Source organism: Corylus avellana, chromosome ca7 (assembly GCF_901000735.1).
Source record: "Corylus avellana chromosome ca7, CavTom2PMs-1.0".
NCBI classification, from domain to species: Eukaryota; Viridiplantae; Streptophyta; class Magnoliopsida; order Fagales; family Betulaceae; genus Corylus; species Corylus avellana.
This window is the reverse complement of record NC_081547.1, coordinates 4480433-4493192: the sequence shown is the minus strand read 5'-3', so window position 1 is coordinate 4493192 and position 12760 is coordinate 4480433. Positions and strand designations below refer to the sequence as shown.

At 33.6% G+C, this 12760-nt stretch overlaps 1 protein-coding gene across 1 annotated transcript; it reads right to left on the bottom strand.

Moving 5' to 3' along the window:
- Nucleotides 1-1062: 1062 nt before the first annotated feature.
- On the bottom strand, nt 1063-6007 carry LOC132186867 (U-box domain-containing protein 33-like). The gene is made up of 8 exons (XM_059600973.1): nt 5690-6007; nt 5418-5539; nt 5187-5308; nt 4274-4378; nt 3479-3965; nt 3080-3196; nt 2560-2991; nt 1063-1805 (listed from the first exon to the last, which is right to left on the bottom strand). Exons 1-8 carry the CDS (start codon nt 5880-5882, stop codon nt 1107-1109), a joined length of 2277 nt encoding a protein of 758 aa, XP_059456956.1. The 5' UTR covers nt 5883-6007; the 3' UTR covers nt 1063-1106.
- Nucleotides 6008-12760: the final 6753 nt, after the last annotated feature.

The following is a 12760-nucleotide window of genomic DNA, read 5'->3' as shown; positions in this document are numbered from 1 at the left end:
AAAAAGCTGAAAATGTCAGCTCCGCACTGTAGCTGAAACAGTACCGTTCCAGCTACAGTGCTGACCCTCCCCTTGCCAAACGAAGCTAAAGTCCCCACAGCCAAGAGATCGAAGACGTGCCGAATAAGTCAGTTCGCCAAGTTCCCTTCCATGCATTTTCAAATTTATTAGAGATCTCCACAAAATTCCACCTCGTCTCTTGTCGTCGTCCGTCGGTACATAAAGGCATGGACCCGCCGGATCTGGCGGATTGCATGTACTGACTCAGTAGGCTGCTAGGAATGGCCAAATCAAGTCAATTAATCCAGCCGCCGAAATGGACCGTGGACCTCACACTATATATACCACGTGTCACTACTTCAACAATGGCCTGAAAAATCTTTATTCCGATGAGATCTCCGGTTTGCGTTGACGCCGTTCGTTGAGGATATTTGACATTTAGCAAAAGATGAAGTGCAACCTGAACCACCACATGCATGTGGTCGGTCCATGGCGCCTACACAATATTTAGCCACGAGGAGTAATCGGGTGGCCTATATTGACTTAACCTGCCACCGCAAGTTCTCAATCGATCCTTCCGAGGTACGTAGTGGCGAAGCCAAAAATTTAGACGAATGAACTTAGACAAAATTATTAATTAATAATATAAATAACAAAATAAATATATAATATGATATAATTATTGTTTTAACACATAACAAAATCAAGTTTCTTTTGCAATCTCGGCCCCATCCTCGACCTTCCAAAGAAATAGTTGATGTTTGGATTTTTCTTTTCGAAACATAGTTTTCTTTCATCTCTTTTTCACATTAATCGTTGGATCCGTAGGCAATATGTGGGTTTTATAATTTCAATGATAAATTATATATATATATATATATATATATATATATATATAGGGATTAATACAAAATAGACGGGGATGATAAAATAGCATTTCTCTTTCTAAAATCAAGAGAAACTGTACAAATATGGAGACATTTCTTCTACTAGAACCAAACCATAAGCTTAAACAAGTCATATAAATATCAGGAAATATATATATATATATATATGAAAGAAATACAATGACTAAGAAATATATATATGAAAGAAGGTGGTTGGCATTAAGACCCATATGAAGCCCTCATTGGTTCAAGCATCTTCAACACTTCTGAACCAAGTTTCGGACGGCTCCCTCGGTTCCTGTCGCAGCATCTCAATCCCAGGTGGGCCAACTTTTGAGCAGCCAAAATCGGCCAGTCTCCAGCCAAAGGATCCAAGAGAGCTTTCAAGTTTCCAGCATCCAGGGCATATTTCACTTCATTTGATATCTTAAAGGGTTGTCGCCCAGTCAACAGTTGTAGTAATATGATCCCAAACGAGTAAATATCAGACTTCAAAGTAAGCACTCCTGTTTCAAGAAACTCAGGATCTATGAAAGCGAAACTGCCCTTTGGGATAGTTATATGAGACAACGTTGTGTTAACGTTGTTGCTTGAACTTGCATCAGATAACATGCGGCAGATTCCAAAGTCACTCAGTTTACTGACAAAGTTGGCGTCGAGGAGGATGTTGGAGGGCTTCAAATCACCATGTACTATGCTGTGAGGTTTAGCAGAATGAAGATAAACGAGGACAGAGCACAACTCTGTGGCAATGCGTATTCGAGTTCGCCATGATAATGGAGGGCTGTTGTCTTTCATGCTCAGTCTATCTTCAAGGCTTCCATTGGGGAGATACTCATAGATTAGCGCAAAAACTTCAGGGCAGGATCCAGTAAGTTTCACAAGATTCGGATGCCGCAGCTGACTCAATACACTAACCTGATATATATTATATACAACCACCAAATGAGATAAAATGCCAAACTTTTGATCTAACTTTGTTTCATTTTTTAAGTGTAAATTGCTATTGTTGAATGTATTTTTCTTTTAAGTGATGAAAACTTTAAAAATTAAAAAATTAAGGAAATAAATTTTGAATAATGGAAGTTTAGTTTGAATATAAATTAAATGAAAAACTTCACAAAAGACCCCTGACCTATCTTGCGTTTTGAAAAGACTCACAAAATTCAAAAACTCTCAATTTTACTCCTGAACTTTCAATTTGATGCAATATACCTTCCCTCATTCAATTTTCAGCATTAGCTTTAACGAAAACTGACAAAAATACCAAAATACCTTTGATTTTTGTTTTGTTTTTTTTTTTAAGAAAAACAATTGGGTCACAATGGTAAATTTAAAATTTTATAAAAAATTTATAGGTATAAAGGTAATTTAATCATGTTTAACGTCCGTTTAACGCTGAAAATTGATGTACAGGAGTACTTTACCTGTACATCACATCAAATTGAAAGTTCATCACGTGAAATTGAGGGATTTTGAAATTTTAGAAGTCTTTTTAAAACGTATGATAGTTCAAGGGTCCTAAATGAAGTTTCCCATAGATAAAAGATCAAATTTATTTTTTCCTACCAGTTTAAACTTTTGAAATAAATGATAATTTAACGGTACGCATCACTATTTTTGGCCTAATAAATATACAACTACAAATAAATTTTCGAAGGAATAGACAAACCTCCATTTGGAATTGTGAGATGCCATGGGAGCCGGGAGATTGTAGCATCTTAATTGCAACCTCTTTTTGACGCAGGAGACCTTTATAAATGCTTCCATATCCTCCTTGTCCAATTTTCTTGGATTCATCAAACTTCTGAGTAGCTTCTTCGATCTCAGAGAGCTTGAACTCAGAGAAGTGATCATCATCACCAACTTGTTTTCTTGATCTTAGCCCTTCAACTTCTTTCAGCGCATAATCACGCTCCATCTGCACCTCATTCATCACTTTCTGTAACTCTGCAATATGAATCTTTAATGATAATTCATGTTCTTGAGAAATCCTCAGTTCTTCCTTTACTTGGTCTCTCTGATTCTTCACATTTTCAAGCTCTTCTTTTACCTCCACCAGCGCTTCCTCAAATTCTTTTCTTTGTCTCGATTCTTCTTGGCTCTGTTCATTTGATTATTCACAATTTGCATCAGATTATGTTTCAAGTTCTGCAGCAATTAGAATTTTTTATTATTATTAAAATCTTTACCCGGCGTTCGGCCTCAATCACATCTCTTTCTGCTTTCAGACGCCTGAGTGTTTCTTTTTCATTCTCTGCCATCACTCGTTGAAGTCGCTCATAAAAAGTGTCATTTAAACTTTCGTCCTGCAAGGATATCCCTTAAATGTTTAAATTTAAAGCCTTTTTCATATTGTTTAATTGTTTATTAATCTTTGATCAATTTCGATGAATAAATGCTAAAGAGAAACCTAAAACGCTTCTTATAGAAGCCCCATGCACGTACAATTTAAACCATGCCATACACTCAAAGCCTCCACATGCATGCCTCATAATATATAGAGAAAATAAAAAACTGAATTTTTTATTTTAATTTAGAGTAAATTTGTATTTTTATAAATTTTACATGAATCAATGTATTGCACGTACCACAGCATTGAGGGCTCCATTAGAAGAGCATATTGATGGAGATCCGACATCCACATAAGAGGTTCTTGAATAAACCGAACCCGCGGGAGAGGGTGCGCTAACCTCATTGGCCTCATGCGCCCATGAAGACAGAGTTACGTCAGCCACTCTTTTGGGAGAGCTGGTCGAGCAATAATAAACCGAACCGGAAGGACTCCTTCCCAATCCTAACCCATCGCCCCATCCATCAGAACCCGAAGGACTTTTTGGAGATGAAGTAGTCTCTTGATCACTAGTGCCTGCTGCCGCCGGTGAAGGGATACCGAAGATGCCCATCATCCTTCCAATGCTATCCCTGTACTTGTGCCCCGCTGTAACAGATTGTGATCTCACGAAGTTTGATTGTCGGATTTCACTGCTGTCCCTGTTCCTGTCGTTCCCAAAAGCAACCGACCGTGATTTCATGAGGTTTGATTGTCCACTTTCAGTCACGTCTGCGCTTGCTTCCCTATATTCATATTTAAATTTGCATTGGTAATTATAATAATATTTTGAAATAGAATAGCGTTGTAATATTAATAAAGATTATAAATAACTAAATTAATTCATCATTTTTTTTTATCAGCTTAGTAATTTAGCATAATAATATCAAATTACAAAAGTTATAAATTTGAATCCTGACTTTACCCATTGATCATCTTTCCCTATAGTCAAAATTAAAGTAAAAAGTAAATAACATGAATTTCATATATGAACTTTATATTGTCAACGTTGCATGATAAAGAGTAATTAATTAACAAAAGCTGTCTACCAAACCTGGTGAAGATGAGGTGGCCTTTGCAAATAAATTGTATATGACAGGAAATAGGTGCTTTCTCGCGCACATATTTAGCTTTACTAGACTTGAGTTCTGTCATTCTTCTGCAATTATCAAGCAATACGTAGTAGATCAACAATTATTGTAACACATTTTACTAGGTTAAACATCGAGTCACGTTAAAATTATTAGTAAAAAAATTAGACTTTTGCCCCATTAATCTACTACACAATTTGCAATGTCTTGTGTAGTGTCCCAAGTAATTAATTAGGCTTAGGCAGCTTGGTTAAAGGGTTAATTGGACTTTCGGTCACTAGGAATAGCAAGAGGGTCATTTTGAAAATTTTGGACTTTCTGACCAAACGCTCAAATGGGGACCACACGAACATTCGCTTGCAATAGTACACGTTCATGTGAGGATTAGCCCGAACGTTCATTAACTTTTGGTTAACCACTGAATATTGTCCGAGTGTACGATTGCAGCCCAAAAACTGCTGGGTAAACAGTACACGAACATTTAGCATTGTAGTACCGAACACTCATTACACTGCAGGGCTTACAACTTTTTCTATCCTATAAATACCCCTTCCCACAATCCTTACCAACCCAATCTGCCCTCTGAGCCCTAGAGAAACCTTGCTTGAGTATTATTGTGAGCTTGAGAGAGATTCCTTGGTGTTCTTGAAGAGAATGAGGAACTTCATATGTCCTAGTAATTAGTTGGACAGTTTAAAATTTATTTGGACAAAGGATTAATCTACATGGACTTTCTCTTAATTAGTGTCTAAATTGATAATAACTTGGATAACAAATTGACGGAGATGGCAATTTTTGACCGTTAGATACCAACGAAGAATAGATCAAGTGATCAAGATCATGATGAAGTGGAAAAAGATTTTATGTTGTTTATACCGTTTATAGCGCTTCTCTAAGGCTGCTCCCATAACAAGCTTCTTGATCCCGTGCTTAGAGATGAGCTCTACAATTCCCTTCTCAATATGGTCCATTTCTATTTCCAGTTTCTGTGCCCGTACCTACATTTAAGTTTATCTTGGATACATGTAAGTTGTAACTAAGTTAAACACTAAAGGAATATAAGAAAAGTGAATAAAACAAACAGAAAAAAAGGAATAAAATTTATACCCCTATTTGGAGACAGAAACGAACGTATTCATCGAGGATCTGATGCATGTTTTGCCTTTCAGTTTTCCGGTAATCGCTCACTATCTTTTCCTGGAGTTTGCTTGCTGGAACTTTTGTACCCACTGCAGATTAATCAAGAAAAAAAACTCTAATAAATTCCAGACTATATAATATTTTTCCAATTAAGTTTCCTTATTTTCAAATCGTTTTCACAATCGAGCCTACTTGCATGGAATCATCAAGAAATTAACATGTACGTGTTTGGGACTTACTGAAGGGAATGAGCTGTGGAGGCTGATGAACATGAAGGATGCAAATCCTCCTTCCCCCAGAATTCTGCAAAGCCCATAACAGGATTGATTTGCACTCTTTCTCATCTTTTCCCACAGCAACGTATATCATATCATCAATCACAGATGCCGTGATTGCCATCGGATCCTCCAAAGTCTCATGCCTGCTTCCCATTTCGCAGAAAATCTAATAAATTCAACGCATATATATATACCGTAAAATTTCAGACACTCCCACAGCTATACTATATATGCAACAAGTACTGGAAAACTCATTCACCAAAAACCCTCATTTTCAGCTTTCTGATCAATACAGAGAATATAAGGATCAAATTTTGAGCAAATTAAAAATAATTGAGAAATTAAATAAAAAAAAAAAACACGAAGACTCTTGGTAAGGGGTTGTGTTGGTTCTGTGAAGTTTCTGATCAGGTCTGTACATTAATGGCATGGACCCAGCCGGATAACTCAGTTCGGAAAGAGTAGTACTACTTCTTCTACATGTTCCCTTCTAGATCTCCACAAAATTCCACCTCATCTTGTCGTCGTCCGTCGGTTACGGTACATTAGGAGCTGGAGCAATATTGCATGCAGTAATTGTACTGATCACACTCATGTCCAAATCAAGTCAATCCAGCCCCCGAAATGGACCGTGGAATAATTTATATCAAATTTTTGTAAACTAGTTTCGAGAAAAAAATTTTCAATTTACTTTGATAGATGATAAGTGTCATTTAATATTTTTAGGTTTCTAAAAAATTAATATTTGAATTTTGACTCCTGTCTTTTATTAGAGTAGGTTAAAGAAAATTTTTTTCAACAAAAAAATAGTCGGGATAAAAAGGCGGTTGCGATTAGCAGTTAGTAGTGAAAAGACAGTTGCGATTGCGATTAGTGGTTATAGATTCAAATATTAAAAAAAAAAAAAAAAAACAAGATTTAAAAAAAATAAAATAAAAAGAAATGGTAAAAAGGCTAAAAGCGTCTATAAAGTTTCTGGGCTCCGTTAGGATATGATTGGGAGTAAAAGGGACTGCTTGTTTCGACGCCTTTGTGTATATTCAAGCATATGGACCCGGCCATGGCTTGCGCAGGGGTGCAACGACTTCAAATCATAAGTCAAAAGAATAACAGTACTTGCTAGGTTGTGTTTGGCAAACCTATACTGTAGCTGATGCCCATAGAATACAGATTGATGTGTTATAATGTTTTGAATTTAAAAAAAATCTTGTTTGTAGTAATTTTTTTATTTATAAAAAATTAAAATAAAATGATCATATTTTACTGTAGAGATTATTCACCATTTCCATGGTGACAGGAAAATCATTACAAAACGAGATGCATGAACAAAATAAATAAATAAAATTGAGAAATGATCGAAACACAGCTTTTTAACCCAACTTTTCTCTTTATGTGGTCATTTTTAAAAAATAATAATGATAAAAAAAATTATGAACCAATAACATCATATGTGGTCTTTTTCTATTTTGTATTTTTTTTTTTTTTTTAAAAAAAATTTGTATTTTTCTTAAACAAAAATAGTCATTTATTAGGAAGAAAAAGATCATTTTTAATTTTTTTTTTTTTTAAAAAAAACAAATAAAAAAATGATTACATAGAATGTTACCACGTAGGATTGGTAATAACCCTTAATTTCCAGTTGAAAGAATTGAAAGAGTAGTCAGATGAGATTCTTTGGATTCTAACATCTCGATTTTATTATTATTATTTTTTTTTTTAAGTAAAGCGTCAAAAAGATGTCACCTCATTAGTCAATTAATAAATAAAACCCTAGAAAAATGGTTTAGAAATGGCCCCAACCAAATAATTATCAATTTCTTAGTGGCAACTTATAATCTTTGAATCCTGATTGGGAGTATGCACGCCGTGAAGGAAAAAGTTTTTTTTTTAATATTTTAAGAAAAAAAAAAAAAAATTTTGCATTGGCGTGCATAGCACGCTGCGTACTCTTTTGTTTTACCCATAATCTTTAAAGTCAATGAAGGCTTCTCCGCCACCGTGATGAAATGGAAAAATGATCAGCTGGCAACGTTTGACTTGATGATGACAGATGGTGCTAGGCCCGGGTTGAAGCTAAGACGTTCGTAGGAAGCTCCCTTTGTCCTTTTTGTAGTGGCCATGCATGAAGGGCTTGTTTAGGTTGCATCTCTCGATTTTTTTTTTTTTTTTGATTAATATATATATTGATGGGTCGGTCTTAATTGAATCAATGATGTAGGGCAAACAGGGCACATATAGTACTCAAGCTAAAAGTTTTTTTAGAAGTTGGCTCGAGTTTCGCTAAAATTCTGCTCGAGCTAAGTCCGTTCAAATTTAAACGATCTTCTAATTTTGGCTATAATCAACTCCATCATCCCTTGTGTATTCTTCCTTCATTTGGTTCACTTTTTGATATTTAGACTTTTTCCATCTTTACTCGATTTAGTTCATTTTAGATTAGTGCTAACAAATTATTTTCTTGCTTTTCCAAGTTTGTTTGTAGGATTGTTATACAATGATCTTAGAGTTCAATAATAATTCAATTTTCATTATAATTAATATATTGTTTTATCTAGTACAGTAGCAATTTCTTAATGAGCAAGTATCCGAAGCAGGTAATAAGCCCTAAACCTACCACGAAAAAAAAAATAAAAACCTGTTTCAAAGTGTTGGGAGTATCTTTGGAATATTTCCGACGGTTAAAACCATTGACAGATAATAGTCTTCCATGTATTAATTCTTTGGCAAAGCGACGAAAATTCTATCCACAAATTAACTACGTAGAAAGGTCTGAAAATGACCGATTGAAAGAGAATATATATATATATATATATATACATATATATATATATATATGTGTGTGTGTGTGTTCTTTCTTAATTGGATAAAAAATAATATTAGTCGGTTTGGAGAAAAAAAGGGTTTAGGGCGAGTGAGTGTGTGATTACCATCGGATCCTCCAAAGTCTCATGCCTGCTTCCCATTTCTCAGAAAATCTAATAAATTTAACGCATATATATATATATACCATAAAATTGCAGACACCCCCACATGCAGCTCTTTATATATGCAACGAGTACTGGAAAACTCATTCACCAAAAACCCTCATTTTCAGCTTTCTGATCATCAATAGAGAATATATAGAAGGATCAAGTTTTCAGCAACTTAAAAATAATTGAGAAATTATTATTATTATTATTATTTTTTATTTTATTTTTTTAAAAAAAAAAGACCTGGTAAAAGGTCTTGTTGGGTTCTGTGAAGTTTCTGATCAGGTCTGACGATGTACATTAATGGCATGGACCCCGCCGGAGCTGCCGGATTGCATGCACTGATCCCACTCATTCTCAGTAGGAATGGCCAAAATCAAGTAAATTCAGCCACCGAAATGGACCGTGGAGTACCTCATTGTATACCGCGAGTCACTACTTTAACATTGGCCGGAACAATCTTTATTCCGATTAGATCTCCGGTTTGCGTTGACGCCGTTGACGACACAAATCTTGAAGAAATCTACAACTAGCTGGCTGCTGCTTTGCGTCATAATTGATATTTGACGTTGACAAATGGGGTGTTTGTTACTACTTTCTTTCTTTTTTTTTTTTTTTTTTTTTTTTTTTTTTCACTTAAGACTTTCAAATTATTAGCCCAATGACAATTTACCCCTTAAACTATTAATTACGACAATGTATCTTCTAATCTACTAAAACAATGGTAATGTACCCCCAATACTAACAAAATGATGAAATTGTCCCTATAAAGTTTTCAATAAGACAAAAATACCCTTAAAATTTTAAAAATATATATATAAATTTTAGTATTATTGTTTTTATTTTAGCAAGGGAAATTTTGTCATTTTGTTAACATTTGGGGTATATTGTTATTGTTTTGATAGTTTAAAGGATAAATTGTCGCAATTAATAGTTTGGAGGTAGATTGTCATTAGGGTGGTAGTTTGACGGGGTTAAGTGAACTTTACCCAAATATTATCATTTTTTTAAGTACTTTTTATATTACATCATTCATTTTTGGGTAAAGTTCACATATCCTCTCAAACTACCACTCAATTGATAATACTCTCAAACTTTCATTTGTGGCAAAATCCCTCCAAAGTACCAAAACATTGTCAATGTCCCCCAAGGCTAACAAAAAGATATAAATGCCTCTATAGACTTCTCAATATGACAAAAATACTCCTATAAATTCGGAAAAAATTAAATAATTTTTAATTTATTTTAAAAAACGAAAAAAAAAATTACGATTAATTAATTATACGACACGTGGCAATATTTGATTGGTGCTAACGTGGCGTTCTCTTAAATTTTGGACATAATTTTAACGGAGGTACCATCTCCGTCTTTATGAAAATCACATACACCTCCTATGATAAAAATAAAAACTTAGGGGGCAAAAAAATAAAGAGTTCAAACCTTAGGGGGCTTTTTAGTATTTAACCCTTTTTTTAAATATAAATTTTTATTTTTTACTAAGGATAGATTCGTCATTGGAGGGACATGTACAAATTTTTAGTAATTTGGGGGAGACATTGTCATAATTAAAAGTTTTGAAGAACATTATCAATTGGGTGGTAGTTTAAGAGAGGATGTGTGAACTTTAATTTCCCCTTTATTTTTTATATATATCACATCATTTTTTTATTTTATTATTATTCAAATAAAAAAATAAAATTTTTTCACTTTTTAATACCAAATATTATTCTCTTTTTTTTCTTCACATAAATCATAAACAGTAACAAAAAGGGGAGGGGTTAACAAACAAGGCTAAAATGCAACCACGTACTACCTGTACGTGCATGTGGTCCATCGCCTGCCTATTCATTAATTAATCGGGTGGCCCATATTGACTTGACCCGCCACCACAAGTTCGATCTCACCCGATCCTTCGGCGTACGTAGTAACGAAGCCAAAAATTTAGTAGGTTTGGAGAAAAAAAGAAGAAGCACAAAATGTATCATACAAGTAAAAGAATTAAAAAAATCATTAATTGTCATCAAGGGGTTATTCAAAAAGTCGTAATAAAAGAAAAAAATTTCTGTAGCCATCATTGATTAAATAAAAATAAAATAAAGGGGTCATGATATATAATTTGATCAACAACTTAATTGATGATTACATCAATTTATCATACAAGTAAAAGAATTCTTGAAAAGAAAGAAAGAGGAGATAGAGATAAAAAAGATTAATTTGTAATTTTTGATAAACATGAAAAATATTAAAATTTATATTTTTATCCCTTGTTAACGTACACCATAATTGGTTCTCAAGTTCAACTAACCTTTAAATTTTTTGTTTTAACAAGAAGTAGAATAACCTTTGATTTTTTTTTTTTTAATCTATTTTTTAACAAGAAGTATAAATCTTATCTTTTATATATGATCACTGAACCTTGAACCTCTTATGAACAACTAACATCTCTTATCTTTTAGATGCTAGCATTCTGAATATGGATAAGTAATCATTTTAATTAGTAAAGTAGAAACTTTAGGAATAACTTTAAATTAAAAGAAATAATAACTTCAATCATTCTAATAGGAAGCAGATACCTAAGCTTGAAACATCAAAAAAATAAAATAATCATTCATATCAAATATTTTTTCTTCCCTCGACAAAATACTTTGGTTTGCAAAATAGACCTTTCGAATGGACTAACTAATCCTAGGTATAGCTATTCTTTTGTTTGATAACACTATATTCTTGTGACTAGTCTATTCTCATTAATCCTTTCATGTGGGATTAAATTTAGGAGAAATTTCACTAAGGACCCCCAAACTTTCACCCGTTTTGAAATACCCCCCTGAACTTCAAAATCTCTCAATTTAGTCCCTTGAACTTTTAATTGCTTTCAATTTAGACCCCTCTGTCAGATTTTAAACGTCACATGACGTTTATACCCCTTACTTTTGTATAAAATTCCAACTTCGAAAACGTTTTTTATTAAAAAAAACAAAAAACAAAAATCATGGATATTTTGGTCTTTTTTTGAATTTTTAACGGCTAAAATTAACAGAATGGTCCAAATTAAGAGCAATTGATAGTTCATGGGACTAAATTGAGAGATTTTAAAGTTCATGGAGGGTATTTCAAAACGGGTGAAAGTTTGGGGGTTCTTAGTGAAGTTTCCCCTTAAATTTAAGGTTAAATACCTTATTCCCCCTTTGGTTTAACTTCTTTATTTTTTGCCCCCTAGGGTTTACTTTTTATCACAGGAGGTACTTCTGGTTTGCCTAAAAACAGAGATGGTACCTCTGTCTAAATTTCGTCCAAAATTTAACGAAATGTCACGTCAGCATCAATAACAAATTAACACGTGTCCATATAATTAATATAAAAAATTAAAATTAAAACATTAAAAAAATTATATTTAATTAATTAATTTTTTTTTTTTTTAAAAAAAAAAAAAGGAAGAAAAGTTTGGGGTGGCCGAAATCTACTAAACCTATTGATATTCTACACCTCATAAGGGGCTAGTGGTATTCTAAATGGTCGGTTTTAAAGTGGCCAAGCCAAAGGAGGTGGGTCGAAACTACCTCAGTTCCAAGCCACCCCCATATACAAGAGCCTTTGGGGTGGCTCCACGCTTTTCTCTTCTTCTTTTTTTTTTTTTTTTTTTTTAAAAAATAATAATAATTAAATATAATTTTTTTAAAAATATTTTTATTTTTTAATTAATTATATGGACACGTGTCAAGTTGTTATTGGTGCTGATATGACGTTCTGTCAAATTTTGGACAGAATTTAGACGGAGGTACCATCTTCGCTTTTAGGCAAACCAGAGATATCTCATGTGATAAAAAGTAAACCCTAAAAGGCAAAAAATAAAAAAGTTAAACCATATAAAGAATAAGGTATTTAACCTTTAAATTTATTGTGTAAATTATAATAAAAAACCCCACCCTGTCACACGCACGCCATCTCTCAAATTGCGACTCTCTGCAAGTGCAAACTACAACTCTTCTCTGCAAGTGCGGGGTATCTCTCTCTTCCCCTCTCTTCGATCTCTCTTCTCTGTTTCTTCTCTATTTCATTCTCTCTC

What these genes read in the sequence shown, in the direction of transcription:
- LOC132186867 (XM_059600973.1), bottom strand. Translation starts at nt 5,882, where the DNA reads ATGGGAAGCAGGCATGAGACTTTGGAGGATCCGATGGCAATCACGGCA. An exon ending in TCCACAGCTCATTCCCTTCA is followed by an intron (nt 5,540 to 5,689) that starts GTAAGTCCCAAA and finishes ATTAATCTGCAG; the next exon opens with TGGGTACAAAAGTTCCAGCA. An exon ending in GTTTCTGTCTCCAAATAGGG is followed by an intron (nt 5,309 to 5,417) that starts GTATAAATTTTA and finishes ACTTAAATGTAG; the next exon opens with GTACGGGCACAGAAACTGGA.